Consider the following 16,986-nt stretch of genomic DNA (forward strand, 5'->3'; position numbering starts at 1 on the left):
CTGGTTCATGTCATTGTCTGGCTGGCTCCTCTTGGGGGCTTCATCTGAGATCTGAGATGGGAAAGGGACCAACTAAATGCTTCGGGTACTTCCCACAAGAGCGATAAAGAGAGTATACAATAGAGCAGTATCCTTTCAACCTGCTTTCTCTTCACTCTCCTTACATCCATCTGGTAGGGAGTGCATTTTACAGTCAAAGGGAGCAGGGACGTAACTTAGGGGCAAAAAGGTCAAGACTCTCTCATTAACTGGTATCATGAAAGGGTGTCGATGAATTACAGAGTTAAACGTAACTACCTGGGGAGGCTTAAAAAAAAAGAGACTCAAAGGGGGATTTTGGTAAAAGAAAAAAGACAAAAGACGTAAACAGGCACTATAGAGAATAAACGGAGGAATGTGGGGTTGGCAAGACAGAGAGAGCGATGAAGAAACAAGGGTCCCGTCTCCATTTCCTCTATCCAAACCGCTCCCCCATTCCACCCTGCTGCATAAAAAAAAAAGGTGCGTTTTGCTCAAACAGCAGCCCGTACCAGACCAAAGCATCCATAAGGTATTTCCGAATTCGCCGTCAATTTCCAGAGCAAAACATCAGCCAACTGCACTGTACACCTTTTATAGCGATAGGCCCCCCTCTCGTGAGCATCTATTCCATCCGAAGGAAGATAATTCGTCTTCTTCATATATTGGAGTAGACATGGTCAACCCCCGGACAGAATTCAACTCAGATTAAGAAGAGGGATTGTGGACACGCGGGTAGGAAGAGAGAGGAGCCAAAAGGAATAAGTGTATGAGAGAGAGAACCATTCGCCCAGGTATAACAGATAAGAAGCTGCAAACGGAAATTGACGAGCAGGGCGTAAAATTGAAAAACAAGGGTATAAACACTTTAGCGGCGACCGTGGCTGCGGACAGCGCTGCCCTGCATTTGCTCGAGTTCGAGCTCCAGCTGCTTAATCTGGGCGTGGGTCTGTTCGAGGTCCTTGTTAAGGCGGTCACGCTCGGCGATAAGCTTCTGCTCCCATTGTCGGAAGCGCTGCTCCTCAATCTTGACCTGCTCGGTGAACCGCTTCCGGAGCATCTCCTCCTCCTCCTTGAACTTGGGGTTGTCGAGCTTTCGGGGACGGGCCTCGCCGAACTTGCGCGTCTCCATTTGCTGGGCGCGGTAGGCCTCGTAGTGGAGCTCTTCGGTGGTGTGGATCAGGTCGAGCATGTGCGTGCGGATGAGGATGGAGCGGAGCTTCTTGAAGTCGCAGTGGTCCTCGTTCTCGACCTCGGCAACACCCCACGAGTACTGTCGGCCCTTAACGATGCGGCCGTCGCTGGTCTTGACGTCCTTCTCGGAACCGATAACGGCGAAAGGCATGGCGGCCATGAGGCTTCGGGCGTGCTGGGCAGCAGCATCGTCATCCTCCTCGATGGGGGGCTGGTAAATCTTGATGCTCTGGGCCTCGATAACGGCACGGACCTGAAGATAGTGGTTAGTATTGATCGAGGACGCAACGGGCACGGGCGCAGGGATGGGAAGGACAAACCCTCTGCTTGAACTTGGCAAGGTCGGCAGGGCTGAGGGTATCAGCCTTGGCGATGACGGGGATGAGGTTGACCCTGGAGCAGAGTCGCTTCATGACCTCGATGTCAAGAGGCTTGAGGGTGTGGCCGGTAGGGCGAATGAAGTAGAGACAAGCGTGGACTCGGAGGTCGATCTTGTCCTGGCGGCGGGGTTGCTGCTCCTGCAACATGTACGACTCGTGCTGGTCATCGAGGAACTCGATGATGGGCATCCACGAATCACGGTTGTTGACATAGTCACCGAATCCAGGGGTGTCGATAACGGTGAGGCGGACTGTGAAAAAGAAGAGTGGGTTAGATGACTGGTCGAAATCGAGGATGTGGTCTCCCGGGACGCGACAGGAAACAAAAGGGGGCCAGGAGGAGTTGTCGAGCGTGCGAAGCTCAGGACATGTGCATACCCTTGAAGAACTTCTCCTCCAGCTCGGCCTTGGTGATCTCGATCTCGACGGTCTTGTCGACCTGCTTCTGGTGGCGGCGCTTATGGTCCGCATAGTTCTTGATGGTGGTGGAGAAGAGGGTGTTGATGAAGGTGGTCTTGCCCAAGCCCGACTCGCCAGCAACCTACCCATTAAGGAACAGTCCAAGTTAGCATGAACTACAAAAAAGCAACACGAGATGGTGATATTGATCATGGGAAGTCATACCATAATAGTGAAGGCTGCACCTCGCTTCGCAACAATCTTGTGTCGCTGGTTAGGGAGGTTGGCAATGCCAATCGGTGAGGCACTCTCAGCAACAGACGGGGCCATTTTGAACAGCTGTTACTGGGGGGAACTTCTGGAGGATTAAGGGGATGCGGATGATGGGAGTCGCGACAATTGGAACGAGGATCAAGAGACTCTGCGTCAGAGAAATGGAAATGTGCAGCTCGAAGCTGTGGGAAATGGTGTTCAATGGACGGAAGGCGACCGTTGAATGGGGAGAGAGTTTACAAGTAACGAAGTCGAGATGGAGCAAGAGATCAATAGTACGAAGCGGAGCCTGTGCTTTCAGGGGAAACAGAAACACGGCGAAATTTCCTTTTGGCTGCAAAAATCAATTGGACGAGGGGGTTGGAAGGTTCAATCAGTTTAATGTTAATGTTGGGTTGGGCCACCTCAGTTGTTCCCAAGCCAATTCAAGCCAATCCAGCCCCTGTCGTGTGAGGCCAGTTCGCTGATTTGATTGATGTCCCCTCCACTAGTTTAAGTCGCTCAGTGCCTTTGTGCCTGGGGAGACCTGTCAGAGGGAATGGGACTTATTGAGACTTAGTATGGGACGTATAGGGACATTGAATACAGGGGTCGGCAGTCAGATTGGCGTGCATAATGGGTGTTGAGAGTGTACACCGTTTGTACACTGACCTGACCTTTTTTTGTTTGGTTGTCTGGTCGAAACTGTTTAGATTGAGCTACATACCACGGACGGACCTGCCCTGCCCACAGTAATCCATGGACTTGTAACATTGCATTGTCCCTCCCAATCTGGATAAGGCCAGGCGCTGCTTACCGAACATTACCCGATCGGCTCATGTTGCCGCTCTCATGTTAATCCACACTGTGTATCAATGCACAAACTGAGCCATCAATCTGCAGTGGGTGTAAACTACGCCACATTTATGCACCCCACCCTGTGGCTAGTGACAACTCCCCAACTGCTCTCTCTACATTTGATGTAATCGATAAGAAATTCGAAAATAGAAAGAAAAAAAAAAAGTTGCGAAAACTCCACGACACATTGAAGAGCGAAGAGGGACAATTTGGAAAGCTTCTTCGTGAGGATGAAGACTAATTTTAAGGCATGTTACAAATACATTCCCTTGCTTGTTTCTTGCTCCATATTAACTGTCCTTTCTAGTTTTCCAACCTCTTGGGGACGGTTTACTGCCAGGGAAACCTGCTCTACGACCCCGAAGGAACCCACCTCTTCTCTCCAGTCGGCAACAGAGTCACCGTCTTCAACCTCGTCGAGTATGCGCACCCGGCCTATTTCCCCTGTCCCATATCCTACATAGGGCAATTTCATTACCAATTGCTAACTTCTTAAACTTCGTAGTAATAAATCCTACACATTTCCCTTTGCGCACCGAAAGAACATCGCCCGGATAGGACTCACCCCGCAAGGCAACCTCCTCCTCTCAGTCGACGAAGATGGCTACGCGATCCTAACTAATGTGCCCCGCCGCATCCCCATATACCACTTCTCCTTCAAATCGCCCATCACAGCCCTATCTTTCTCCCCGTGCGGCCGCTACTTCGTCGTCGGACTCCAGCGCAAGATCGAGGTCTGGCACGTGCCGTCGACGCCCGACGCCAACGCCGAGGGCCAGCTCGAGTTCGCGCCCTTTGTGAAACACCACACGCACACGCAGCACTTCGACGACGTGAGGCACATCGAGTGGTCCAGCGACTCGAGGTTCTTCCTGTCTTCGTCCAAGGATCTGACGTCGAGGATATGGAGCGTAGAGGCGGAGGAGAACTTTACGCCAACGGTGTTGGCTGGACATAAGCAGGCCGTCATCGGGACATGGTTCTCGGAGGATCAGGAGACTATTTATACCGTTAGCAAGGACGGCGCCGTATTTACTTGGAAATATGTTGGACGGCCGAAGAACGAGAATGAGATGGAGGATAGCGACGACGACGAGGAGATGGAGGCGCGGTGGAGGATAGTGGACCGCCATTACTTTATGCAGGGCAGCGCGCACGTCCGGTGCGCGACATTCCACGCTGCCACGAACCTCCTCGTTGCGGGCTTCTCCAACGGCATCTTTAGGCTCTACGAGATGCCGGATTTCAACATGATTCACAACCTCAGCATCTCTCAAAACAACATCGACTTTGTTACCATAAACCGGACGGGAGAATGGCTCGCATTTGGCGCGTCAAGGTTAGGCCAGCTGCTCGTGTGGGAATGGCAATCCGAGTCGTACATTCTCAAGCAGCAGGGCCACTTCGACTCCATGAACTCCCTAGTCTACTCGCCCGACGGCCAAAGGATCGTCACGGCGGCGGACGACGGCAAGATAAAAGTGTGGGACATCGACTCCGGATTCTGCATCGTCACGTTCACGGAACATTCGAGCGGCGTCACGGCATGCGAATTTGCCAAGAAGGGCAACGTCCTTTTCACGGCCAGTCTTGATGGATCCGTGCGCGCGTGGGATCTTATCAGGTACAGGAATTTCCGAACATTTACCGCTCCTACTAGGTTATCCTTCTCGTGCATGGCCGTCGACCCGAGCGGCGAGGTTGTCGCTGCCGGGTCGCTGGATTCCTTCGACATTCATATCTGGAGCGTGCAGACGGGCCAGCTGCTGGATAGGCTATCGGGACATGAGGGTCCCGTGTCGTCGCTGGCCTTCGCCCCCGATGGAGATGTCCTAGTGAGCGGAAGCTGGGACCGCACGGCTCGTGTATGGTCCATCTTTAACAGGACCCAGACTAGCGAGCCGCTGCAACTGCAGGCCGACGTCCTGGACGTTACCGTCCGTCCGGACTCGCAGCAGCTCGCCGTATCCACGCTTGACGGCCAATTAACGTTCTGGAACATCAAAGACGCCGAGCAACAAGCCGGCCTCGACGGACGTAGAGACATATCCGGCGGTCGCAAGGTGACGGACCGCCGAACAGCCGCCAACACGACATCGTCGAAGAGCTTCAACACCATCCGATACAGCACGGATGGCAGCTGTCTCCTAGCGGGAGGAAACAGCAAGTATATCTGCCTCTACTCAGTGAACTCCATGGTTCTCCTGAAGAAGTTCACCGTGAGCGTCAACCTCTCCCTGTCTGGCACGCAGGAATTCCTCAACAGCAAGCTCCTCACCGAAGCCGGGCCCGCCGACCTCATCGACGACGAAGAAGCCTCCGACAGGGAAGCCCAGCTCGAGAAAAACGCTTTGCCGGGTTCGAAGCGGGGAGACCCCTCAGCGAGGAAAGTCACCCCTGACATCCGCGTCACGAGCGTCGGGTTCTCTCCCGCAGGAACGGCGTTCTGCGTCTCGTCGACGGAAGGTCTTCTAATCTACAGCCTCGACAACAACCTCCAATTCGACCCCTTCGACCTCAACATGGAAATCACCCCGGCGTCGACGCTCTCCGTGCTCCGCAACGAGCGCGACTACCTCAAGGCGCTCGTCATGGCCTTCCGGCTCAACGAAGCGAGCCTCATCAAGCAGGTCTTCCTCTCGGTGCCGCACACGGAAATCCCCCTCGTGGTGCAGGACGTCCCCTCCGTCTACGTCTCGCGACTTCTCCGCTTCGTCGCCGCGCAGACCGAGTCTTCCCCGCACGTCGAGTTCTGCCTGCTCTGGATCAAGGCGCTCGTGGATAAGCACGGAGCTTGGTTGAGCGCGAATAGGGGCAAGGTCGATGTTGAGCTGCGTGTTGTGGCGAGGGCTGTGGCAAGGATGAGGGATGAGATTCGGAGGTTGGCGAATGATAACGTGTATATGGTGGATTATCTACTGGGGCAGGGTGGTGCGGCGGTGAATGGGAAGGGTAGCAAGGCTTTAGGATGGGGTTCGGAGGGTGCGGTGACGAAGTTGACGGATGGGGAAGACGAGGGGAGCGAGGATGGATCGGATGGGGATGAATGGTTGGGATTGGAGTAGGTAGGACTCTTGCGGGATGGGATACCCCCAATGTTGGGACGCAATATTTTGGTATTTATCTGTATTTACTAACTGGTATTACAATTTGGGGAGTTTTTGCCTTCATTAGAACTAAAAGCGGCGTTCTGTTTCTCTCGTGGCCCTTTCTGCTTTATCCTGACACAACTTAGAAAGCTCACTTACAACCTACCGTTTCTCGAGCTTTGGAACATCCTATTTTCCTGAACGTCAGTGATCCGTCTTATACGTCAAGTAGTCAAAAACTAGTCACTTACATCCCAAGCCGAATCGAAGCCAGCATCGCGAACCCACCTGACCCCCTTGGGATCCACCGTCACATCAACAAGCAGATGCATCAACTTTAGCCACGTATCTTGGCCGCGAATGCGTACCCAGGGTTTATCCTGGTACTTTTGCAAGATGTTGTGGCATAAGACGGTTGCTCGGGCGAGTTTGATGGAATGGCCGTCGTCAGCGATATGGTAGAATTTAGGGAGGAGGTCTAGATAATACACATTTTAGCTGAAAACTGGAAGCTTTTATATGACGGCAAGGCCTCTCTTTTATTTTCTTCCTTTTGAGAGGAGACGTATGGATGAGACTTACCCTCGAGCTTAGAAGCAGGAGTCTTGTCCTTGGGCGTATATTCCATCGCCTTGTCAAAGTCAAGCGGCGGAGAACCAATACCTAGCCAGCGCAGAATATCGGTGCGGATCTTCCATTCGAGGATACGGACTTTCGCCGAGGTTGGGATCCAGGATTGGGTGTTTATGGTGAGGAAGATGGGGTCGAGGTTGACGTGATGGCTTGTTTCCCCCCCAATGTTAGTTTCTTACATGCTCTCTTTTCTTAACCCCCCCAAGATAACGGACATTACTCACATAAGGAAGAAATCAAACCGCGGTTCATGCGGAAGATGCACTGTCGCCGCCCCCGCAACAACCAACCCCGCCTGAAAAGCCTCCGCCGTCCTCTCCTCCAGCTCCTCCTCTTTCACCCTCACCCTCGCCGCAAACGGCGCCGCGTCATCGATCCCCTCCGTCACGAGCTGATACGTGTTATTGTTATCGGGTGATGTGACATGGCGCTTCAGTGCTTCATTCTCGCCGGCGTCTTTGAAGAGGTCGAGGATGGTCCCCATGGGCTCGATGTCCGGGCGTGCGGCATCTTTCTCGGCCTGTGTTAGGAAGGGGCCAAGCTGGTTTTTGTGGATGCCGGCTTGGGCGAGGGCGGAGGCGAGGAGGGCGGGTTGTGCCCATTCGATGCCGTAGAGGAGTTGGATGAGGGGGTGGAGGAGTCCTGTTCTGAGTTAGCTACAGTTCTATTTTATATTTACGTACGTTTAAACCTTGATATGGGATAGTCCTATTCGTACCAGCAAACATCCTCTGAAGCATATCATCGCTCCTTTCAGTGCCGGCAAAGAGATGCTTTTTCAATGCCTCCTGCCATCCTAGCTTGTCCATCTCGCGCTGGAAGTAGATGAAGAGGTCGGGAAAGTACTGAGGCTTTCCAAGGTAGTTAAGGGCCTCGGGCCATTCGTCGAGGCGGTCGGCGACGTGGTCATGGGGAGCGTTGAGGTCACGTTGGTAGGTCTTGTTCTGGTCATAGGCGAACTGGAGGTCCTTTGCCGAGGCGCCGGTGCCATAGAGGCTGAGGATGTGGTGGACGAGCTATTTGAAGGGGACCGCCATGTAAGTAAGACGAGAATAACTTGGCCGTGAGTTTTCCCTAAATATACTTACATGATTGTGGTATCCTCTATCGTTGAAGAATGCATGGTGAGTCTTTAGCAAAGCCGTGTTAGTCGCATCACGGCGGCTGACAGTGTCTTGTACTCTTCATAAATTTCATCTCATTCAAACCCACCTCGAGATCCTTCTGCAGCAACTCCGTGGCCTTGTCCGCCGCCTCCGCCGTCTGCGGCACATGGAGCAACCCCGTATTCTCAGGGGTAATGTGAACCTTGAGCGAACTGGCCATGGTCGAAGCAGCACGTTGCGATGCACGAATATGCGGCGCTGTATTGGGAGGAGTCTTGGCGACGGGAATGGGTCGGATGGGAATGCTAACAACTCGGGGTGACATGATGCGGCGCATTTGCTTTTCAATCTTTTTATATCCTATGTCCGACAATTGCTCGGAGTCTCTGCGTTACGAAGGGAGGGGGGAGGGGGATTTAAGCTGCAGGAGGAGGCCAGGTCACACATAAAGTTTCGGTGCTGGTTGACGCGAGGGTGTGAAAGAGAACACGAGGCAACGGGTAGCAAATGGTGTAGGTGGAAGTCAAAGTTGGTATCTTGACATCACTCGCCATAAGACTCGGGATGTTTCTTGTTTCCGGACTCGAGCCGACGCGAAGCGAAGCGCAGAAGATCCACGAGATTCACGGAAGATACAAACAGGATGCACGAGCTGGTCGATCCGCTTTTCTCAATTGACGTATTTTGGGGTTCTTTTGTGAAGACCAGAAGCGACATCATTTCATGTCCGAAAGTGGCTTACTTATTTTCCTGCAGAAGAACGAAAAGATTATAAATCAGATTTTCGATCTCCGGCGGCGGGAACGGGGAAAGGAGAAGAGGCGGCCGAGTTGATCACGGAGAAGTCGGGCAGGGAGAGCCGACGATGCTTTGCACCGTGACATCAATTGGTTACTTTGGGCAAATCTGGGGTAAAGAGAACGGGGAAATGGCCAATCCAATGACGTTGGCGTGGCGTCGAGCATCAAGTGACAATAGAGTTGTTGCAGATGCAACAGGTCGACTGGTTTAGAAGGGATGGGCAATGTTTCTCTGAGCATGATGGTTCATCAGTGATCCGTCATCGATGATCCGATGGATTCAATCGGAATCAATCTGCATGCATCGGATGGGTCTAGAACGAGTCAGAGAAAATAGCCACAGTCTCATTGGTTGCTGCGTGCCCTGCCAAGCACGTACGGAGCATGGGTACTCATAGTCGACAGACACGCCCATCCTCCAGGGATGCGAATTGTCGATGAGAAGCAAAGAATCAGAATGAGAATCAGTCTATTGAAATGACCGTGTCGCCTTGCGAGATCGCGAGATCCACCACTCGTGCCCTTTTTTGCTTTGTAGGCCGCTTTTTTTTGTTTCAACTGTTAAATGTACCTCCTAAACCACCGAAATCACCTTCGAGTAGAACCTCCCAACGTACGTAGTAAAGTAAAAACCATCCCTATCCCGGCGCCGGGACCATGTTCGACGAAATCGAACCCTCCACTTACGCCGCCTTCCTCTTCTTGTTGGGAGGAGGCGATCCAGCTGCATCCTCACCCTCCTCATCCTCGTCATCAGACTCGAAATCTATATCGCTCAATCCATCCTGCTCTTGAGCGTTGGCTACACGAAGGCCTGTTAGTCGGAGGTCACTTCGGTTGTGTATATATAGAAACTGAAGAAAAGAGAGAGAGTAAAGGGGGAGACAAGGGGGCAAGCTGGCACAAAACTCACTGAAATACTTAATCGCATCAGGCCAGAGCTCCTCCGAGATGCAAACGGCGAGATCATCACCCTCCGGGAAAATCTCCAAATCCTCCTCGATAGCGATCTCATCATCGTCATCCTCTCCCTCCTCCACCGTATCATCCTCAGGCACCTCCTTACCCTCCTGACGCAACTTCCTCCTCTCCTTCTCCTCAGCAAGCGCCGTCTTGCTCTCCTCCGCACTCACGCGCCTACCAACATAGCCGAACCACGCAAAGAAACTAATCCCACCAAGACCAATGCTCTCGATCTTTTCCTTGAGCGCCTTCCGGTCATCGGTCCATCCTTCCACCTTCTTGCCCCCACTAGCCGCCTTCTGCTGCTCGCCGTTCCAAAGCTTCACGGCCTGCGCTAGCAAGCCCTGGGTTAGGTCCTGGTCCTTCTTCCACCGGATGTCGACGGGCTCGCTAACAAGTCCCGCCCAGTCGCCCTTGTCGGCGTGGCGGTACCAAAACTTCTTCTCGAGCACCGAGTCCTCGAAGTACTCGTTCTCGCTAAAGGTGAACTTGATGGCGATGGAGCGGGGGTCGCCTTCGGGGTCGTCGAGCTCGAAGTGGGTTACCTCGAGCGAGGTGAGGGCGGAGAGGAGGAGGGCAGCGTCCGACGGCTGGATGTGCTCGTCGACGCCGGGAGGGGCCTGCTCGAGGACGAGGGGCCAGAAGCCGGGGATCTTGGCGACGAGGGCGGCGCGCTTTTCGTAGAGGGCCTTGGTGGCTTTTACTTGGTGGCGGACTGTTGGCGCGGCGAGGGAAGGATTTGGTTAGATGTCTGAGGCTTTCCAGCAGAGGCCATGCTTTCTTAGGGAATAAACCGTCGCATTGAAGGGCAATTGAGGGCCATTGAGCGAGCAATGGGAAGGGTATCACATACTTATCTCAGCATCGGCATCCTCGAACTCGCGCTCAAGGTCCAAGAGCTCCTCGTAGGTGACGGAGCTTTCCTGTACGGCTTGTACCATGGTGGGGCTAATATGAAGGACACTAAGATTATCCGTGGGAATATTGATCTTATCAAGTGGTAAAGAGAGCTGGAGTTTGGTATCCAGATCTAGAAGATAGCCGTATATAATAACAGGAAAAGAAAAAAAAATGATCAAAACTGTTGATTTATAAGTATTTGTGTCTGGGCAGAGAGGGTTTGCGCCTGTTGGGTTTTGCTGGTTTCTTGATAATTTTTGGCGGTGTGCGAGAGCAGAATTTCTTTGGAGGAGCTAAGCTGGACAAAGTAAGCTTCAACGGGTCTGCCAAAGTAGCCAAGTGTAGCTTTGTAGCTTCCTGCGATGAGAGAGTGGGGGAGTACTTCCAGATTCGATCATGTTGGATTGCAACATTTGACGTTTTGGGAATTCCAAGTCCTCGCAGAGCCAAGCCCCACTAATCTACATTGTACTCGTACTTGTCTTGTTGTACCTGCGTACTGTACGTACTCAACTACTTCGCATTTTCAATGTTCTTCAATGCTCCAGCCCACTGTTGTGCAAGTGTCTCTCTGTACCTTTGAACGTTAGAATTGCTATGATGACGGGTCCTATACTTGTGCATAAAATTCATAAAATTATACACTTAAGAAATCCAGCGCAATTGATCAAGCAACTGAGCTGACCGATTTTGGTGTCCTTCATCAACGTCAACGACACGCGCCGAGGCTCGCGGACAATGGCAAAACGGACGTCACCCAAGGCACTAGATTGATTAATCTTTACGAACAATTGAGGCTCTGCGATAAAAACTCGAAGACATTTTCGATGTTCACCATCGTGGACAGTCTGCTCTCACTATATTGCCGTCTTCGATTATTCCTTCTAGCATTTTCCCCCGATCTCCGATTGTCTTTGACATCTCAACATCTTGCCCAATAGCTCTCACCTCACCTCATCTCATCTCAGTCCAAGTCTCTCACCACCATCCTCCTCACCCTTCCAAAATGACATATCCAATCTCTCTCCGGTAGAAACTTCTCACTCAAACGAAGAAACCAAACCCCGAACTCAGTCCCCATCATGAGCGAAGTCTCCCTCCTCGTCTTCGTCACCACATCCCTCACCTCCGCCGTCCCCGCAATCCTATCCTTCCTCACCACAGCCAAGGACTCTCTCTCCGCATTCCTTACCTCCTCCGCCATCCCCGCGACTTTATCTTTCCTCACCGCCGCCGGGTCCTTCCTCACTTCGTCCTTATCCTCCCTCACAGCATTCCTCGCCAATGCCTTCCCCGTAGTCTTGTCCTCCCTCATCAACGCCGGCCGCTTTCTGACCACGTCCATCGCCTCCGCCGTCCCCGTAATCTTATCCTTCCTAACCGCAGCCGTGTCCCTTCTCACCGGCGCCGTATCCTTCCTCGCCGCAACCCTCACTACCCTCACTACCCTCATCGTCCCCGCCATCTCGACCATTCTCCTCTCCATCGCCGACCTCGTCTCTGCCATCCTCGCCTCCATCGAATCCGTCCTCACCCTAATCCTCTCCCCAACCGTCCTGGTCACCCCTCTCCGCGTCCTCCGGGCTACCCTCTGCCCCGTTGTCGATGCGCTGTCTTTTGTACTTGCACCGTTATCCTATCCTGTTGCAGGGGTAGCTCTCTGTGCGACGACAATTGCGTCTTTCGTTCTAGAATTTAAGGTCCGTACTCCTTTTTTCATGATTATATTCTATTATTTTCTTCTTTCTTTCTTTCCTTCTAGTGCCTTAACAATATAACGATTCTTCGCAAGACCGATATAACTAACGTCACTTACTAGGCCCTCTACACATTTGTAAAGTTCTCCCCAACTAAAACTAACACGCCATCCGTCCCCGTGCGGGAACTAAAAGCATGAACTAACACTAAATCCTCCCTCTCCGAATAGCTCTCGACCGCCGCCGTCGTCGGCCTCATCGCCGGCGCTATCCTCTCACGCCTCTCCCACTCCATCTCCTACCAACTCGGCTGGCTCGACGAGGGAGAAGTCGTCGCGTACGAACCCGTTCCCGAAGAGTCTGAGGCGCACACTGCGTCACAACCACTACTCCTAGAGCATGTACACTGGTCTCCTCCCCCAACCCCGCGCTCTCGGCACTTTAAAAGGCCTGTCGCGATGACGGCGGGAAGACTAAAGTCTAGGTGGGCAAACGGCAACGGTAGCGGCGGCGGAAACGGCGAAGTGTATTAACATCTCCGTCTCTCTTTCTCTCTCTTGTTTTTTCTAAGCGACTGTTGTATATCAGGGCGCTGAACGCTGACTGGTTTCCTTACGATGTACCTACGTATAACACTCTTTTTCTGCAGGCAGAAGAAATGGAAAATGAGCATATTGATGTAAATGGTCATTGTGCCCATAGAAAAGTGACGAGCAGAGGCAGCTTGTTTTTTTTGTAACGTGCTCCAGACTATTGGATCGGGAATCCGGGCCAACAAGTTGAAGTTTCCCTTCTTCATCACAATAGCGGTGGTCACTGTCAACGATCTCTAGGATAGTCGTCACTCCGCGGATCCCCTTGGCCGGGAACAGCTTTCATGATACTCGAAAAGGGCACCAACCGCGCTATGCCGTGCTAAGCCAAAGGGAAGGAGCATCTTTCGCGCCTCCTACACCTTCCTCGACAACATCTAGACGCCGCCATCATCCTTCATATACGAGTTTATGGCAGGAACTTCCAACCGAGCAGCTCAAGCACCAACACTGCAGCCAAATGGCCGAGCGGTCAGTTGGAGCGCTCAGGAAGTTAGAAAAAAAGTATTGTTCGTAGCTACGTGTCTAGCGGGGAATCGCTTCGTTCGAAGTCTAAAGCAGCGCATGCGATCTTTTTTGCATTCTTTCTTTTCTTATTTTTCTCTCCTTTTTCCTTTCGTTATCCTTGATTGAATTATTTGATGTTTGGTTGTGATTTGACACTCTCTTCTACGTGGCCGATCGGGGGAGCCTGAGGGATGATGTCGCCAGAGGGTCGGGACAACGAGAGTCTCTTGAGGGCAGAGCACAAGACGGTGCAATGGGACTATGCGAAGGTCCCGAGTCAAGTGGATGGGCCAACCGCCATAGATCAAGTAACTTCTTGCAATGTTCGTCCTTGTGTCGAAACGAAAGTACACTTGTTTATATTAGTTCTCAAATACGCTTTCTTCTTCTTCTTTTCAGAGTTCTGACTTGGAGGAAACGCATTTTTCGCTCTTAGCTATATGAAGCGACCTTGCTTCGCTCTCATCTCATGCCCGTTTCCATCGCTTTTCTTTTCTCGATGCAATTATCATGCATAGCAGAGTACAACCAGAATGTCTGCCAGGCCAACTAGAGTACAAGGGGGGATAGTAAAAAAAAAAAATTCATAAAGAACAAAGGGGACGGAGAAAAGAAACAAATCTATCCTGGTTCCATTGCAAGAAGAAGGAACAGGGTGAAGAAAAAAAACAAACGAAGAAAAAAAAGAAAAAGAAAGAGAAGGCAACGCGCGTATATCCCTGTCCGCTGTTCCCCCCTGTCCCTTACCCAGTTTGTCTCAATTCCATTCCTCGTCAACGCCTTGGCCTGGCCTTCCCTAAGAATAATAGCTCTTTGTAAAGTTGTTTCGAAAAAAGTATTCGCTGGGGTATGTTGGTCATCGAATGTTCCCAAGGCTATGTCGATGTATCTGCCTTGGTCGTGGTAATGTTATATGTCGTATTTGGCCTCAGAGACTTGCGCGGGTCTCTCACGCCTTCTGAGCCGGATTCGTATTTAGGTTGGTTAAAAAGAGGGGGGTATCAAGCCTTTCGCCGGGGCTTCCGGGAGTTGTGGCCCCGTCGGTTCTATCGACGGGAATACACATCCCTGTCCCTAACGGGAGACCTGCTTCGGCTCCTCGTCCGACGATCCCGGTCCCTTTCTCGGTCCCATCGATCCCGATCATCCCTACTGTCCCTGCGTCGGCGATCATCGCGATGCGACCACTCATCCCTATGCCGTCCGCCACCACCGCCACCGCCGCCAGGGGGAGCACCACTACCGTAACTAGGGATATAAGTGTCGATATCGGCACCACGGTTTCCTCTACTCCTAGGTCGTCGATCACGTTCCCTGTACGGATCGCTGTCGGCAGCGTCCCAGCCATTCTTCTCCGGTGGAGGTGGTCGCGGGGGTAGGCCACGTTCGCCTCGTTGCCAGGCAGGTCGTCGGTCGTCAGTACCGTTACGCGAGGGACCGGTGCTCCCGTACCGACCGCCGTTAACGCCATTCCTGTTACCGAAGCTATCGGTAGTATTGAGGCCAGCCGTGGCACCGTTGGCGCCTTCGGGACCTTTGCCGACCGTTCCTCCCTTGGGTGCGGGTGGCAGCCCGGCCCTGCGATCCTGGAATTTCCTCCTGTCGAACTCGTGGCTCTCTTCGAAGCTGGGTAGATCGGCTGGATTCGCGGGAAGTGGCGCCATCTTGAAGTAGTGATGTTGGAGGGCATCGACGGCGTTTACCCTTGTCCTCCAGTCGAGCTTGAGGAGATCCTTCAGTAGAGATACGGCTCCTGCGCCATATCTAGTGGGGTGGATGTGTTAGGCCGGAGTGGAAAAGGTTTTTAATTTTTTCACTCCTTTTTCTCAGGAGCAAGAAGGAATATTTGACTTACTCCTTGAAGCGCGTAGAAAGACAACCCGGTCTCGGGCGAGGTGATAAGACATCACCGCCAGGAAGGTTCTTCCAACCGGGCATATTCTCCTCGGTCGGTGATCCGACCAGGTCCCAGATGAGCTCTAGCTGGTGACCATCCGACTCACCCGTGAGAATCGGTTTACCGACGAGCATCTCACCGAAGATACAGCTAACGTCAAAGTCGTTAACATCAACCGCTCCCTAGAAATGGACCTGCGCCTTTGTTTGCGGCAGCGAGCACAAAACTTACCCAACTCCCCAAATGTCAATCGCTGTCGTATACCTCTTCAGGTGCAGCAACAACTCGGGGGGGCGGTACCAGCGCGTAACTACAAGTCCGGTATACTCTCTCCTGCCTTCGCCCATGGCCAGGCCGGGTTTGGGCCGGGGTCCTTCGTAGAATCTCGCTAGGCCAAAGTCGGCGATTTGTAGGATGCCCTTGTTGTTGATGAGAAGATTGGCAGCCTTCATGTCGCGGTGGAGGATTCGGTTCTCGTGCAGGTATCGGAGACCTTCGAGCAGCTGGACCATGTAGCACTTGATCTGCGGCTCAGTGAAGTGTACAGAGGGATTGTCGAGTAGACCGGACAAATCGTGATCCATGTAAGGCATGACCATGTACATAATAGGTTTCCTGCGTTTGTCCGCTGTGGGTCACGAAGCAAAGTTAGTGGTGAGGTCCCAACGGTTGGCTTTGCCCACAAGAACAGGGCGAATTGGGGAGAGGGGTGCACTGGCGATACTGACTTGGTCTCTGTGAGTGTTCCACGGCCATATCTTCAAGGCTGAGGACGTTCTTGTGGGAGAGGAGCTTGAGTAGGCGAATCTCTCTTAGCGCTGTGATGGGAAATCCATCCTTCTCGTGGTGCATAATAATTTTCTTCAGCGCGACGAGCGCATTCGTCTTCTTTGAGCGGGCTCGATGGACTTCACTACAGGTTTGCGACTCGCATTAGCATCATGGGAACTGGGATCAAGTTAAACCATCCCGGGGACGTAGCCCGCATGCCCATTCCAGTATGCGGTAGGTATGCGGCGTGCAATCTAAACTTACCCAAAGGTGCCCTCACCCAGCTTTCCCAACAGAACATAATCCGTAATCCTCGAACAGCCCTGGAAGCTCGACTTAGGTCGCTGATGTGCCAGGGCGAAGGACACGGGCGACATCCCGTCCTCAGGCGATCTGGAATCCATGATTCCCTATCGACGGCGAAATTCTACCAGGATATTTCCAACTCGCGTAGTCCACCGTGGCGAATACGCGACGGAAAAAAAAAAATGGTACTGCGTCGAGGGAGGGTGCGTCGTTTCGAAGCGTCAAAAAGGTGGTATGCCAGAGAGAGGCAAACAAACGGCGACGAAAGGCAAGAAGGTCGCTTCCGCCTGCAAAGGGAGAAATCGCTCGCGTAATTCTACGGCGACATTTGAAAATTGGAAGGCGGATGTTCAGGCTGGGATGAGAGGAGGAAGTCGGGGCGTGAACGGGGTGGCTCGCTCAATGGCCGATTTGTTCGGTGGATGATGGGATAACCGTACTTGATCTGCAGCTGGTTCTGGTTTTTTATTTGGTGAAGGTCCAACAACCAAACCTTTTGAATGGCGAAACGAAGCGTGAAAACTAACTCCAGTCGACCACCACCTTCCGTGCGCGATTTGCTTCTGACACTGTTGGTTTATCTCGGCTGATGTAAGGCAAGTGTTATCAGCCGCCCAATATTC

General features: G+C 52.5%; 6 protein-coding genes across 6 annotated transcripts; 2 read left to right on the forward strand and 4 right to left on the reverse strand.

Moving 5' to 3' along the window:
- Window positions 1-886: 886 nt before the first annotated feature.
- SAPIO_CDS9577 (Septin) lies at window positions 887-2,321 on the reverse strand (the record flags this gene model as incomplete). Its single annotated transcript, XM_016790932.1, has 4 exons — window positions 887-1,465; window positions 1,533-1,843; window positions 1,971-2,133; window positions 2,217-2,321. 4 exons carry the CDS (start codon window positions 2,319-2,321, stop codon window positions 887-889), a joined length of 1,158 nt encoding a protein of 385 aa, XP_016639442.1.
- A 797-nt stretch (window positions 2,322-3,118) lies between these two features.
- Window positions 3,119-6,166, forward strand: SAPIO_CDS9578 (Periodic tryptophan protein 2-like protein; the record flags this gene model as incomplete). The annotated part of the gene is made up of 3 exons (XM_016790933.1): window positions 3,119-3,145; window positions 3,409-3,521; window positions 3,607-6,166. 3 exons carry the CDS (start codon window positions 3,119-3,121, stop codon window positions 6,164-6,166), a joined length of 2,700 nt encoding a protein of 899 aa, XP_016639443.1.
- A 186-nt stretch (window positions 6,167-6,352) lies between these two features.
- SAPIO_CDS9579 (uncharacterized protein) lies at window positions 6,353-8,254 on the reverse strand (the record flags this gene model as incomplete). Its single annotated transcript, XM_016790934.1, has 7 exons — window positions 6,353-6,379; window positions 6,442-6,668; window positions 6,773-6,972; window positions 7,048-7,465; window positions 7,542-7,839; window positions 7,912-7,953; window positions 8,036-8,254. 7 exons carry the CDS (start codon window positions 8,252-8,254, stop codon window positions 6,353-6,355), a joined length of 1,431 nt encoding a protein of 476 aa, XP_016639444.1.
- Window positions 8,255-9,009: 755 nt separating this feature from the next.
- Window positions 9,010-10,633, reverse strand: SAPIO_CDS9580 (uncharacterized protein; the record flags this gene model as incomplete). The annotated part of the gene is made up of 5 exons (XM_016790935.1): window positions 9,010-9,043; window positions 9,109-9,198; window positions 9,417-9,531; window positions 9,643-10,407; window positions 10,546-10,633. The coding sequence occupies 5 exons, from the start codon at window positions 10,631-10,633 to the stop codon at window positions 9,010-9,012; spliced, it is 1,092 nt and encodes a 363-aa protein (XP_016639445.1).
- Window positions 10,634-11,674: 1,041 nt separating this feature from the next.
- SAPIO_CDS9581 (uncharacterized protein) lies at window positions 11,675-12,822 on the forward strand (the record flags this gene model as incomplete). Its single annotated transcript, XM_016790936.1, has 2 exons — window positions 11,675-12,292; window positions 12,520-12,822. 2 exons carry the CDS (start codon window positions 11,675-11,677, stop codon window positions 12,820-12,822), a joined length of 921 nt encoding a protein of 306 aa, XP_016639446.1.
- A 1,613-nt stretch (window positions 12,823-14,435) lies between these two features.
- Window positions 14,436-16,461, reverse strand: SAPIO_CDS9582 (uncharacterized protein; the record flags this gene model as incomplete). Its single annotated transcript, XM_016790937.1, has 5 exons — window positions 14,436-15,153; window positions 15,245-15,436; window positions 15,518-15,914; window positions 16,015-16,199; window positions 16,322-16,461. The coding sequence occupies 5 exons, from the start codon at window positions 16,459-16,461 to the stop codon at window positions 14,436-14,438; spliced, it is 1,632 nt and encodes a 543-aa protein (XP_016639447.1).
- Between the last annotated feature and the right edge of the window lie 525 nt (window positions 16,462-16,986).

This window comes from Scedosporium apiospermum (assembly GCF_000732125.1).
Source record: "Scedosporium apiospermum strain IHEM 14462 chromosome Unknown SEQ_SAPIO_0143, whole genome shotgun sequence".
NCBI lineage: Eukaryota > Fungi > Ascomycota > Sordariomycetes > Microascales > Microascaceae > Scedosporium > Scedosporium apiospermum.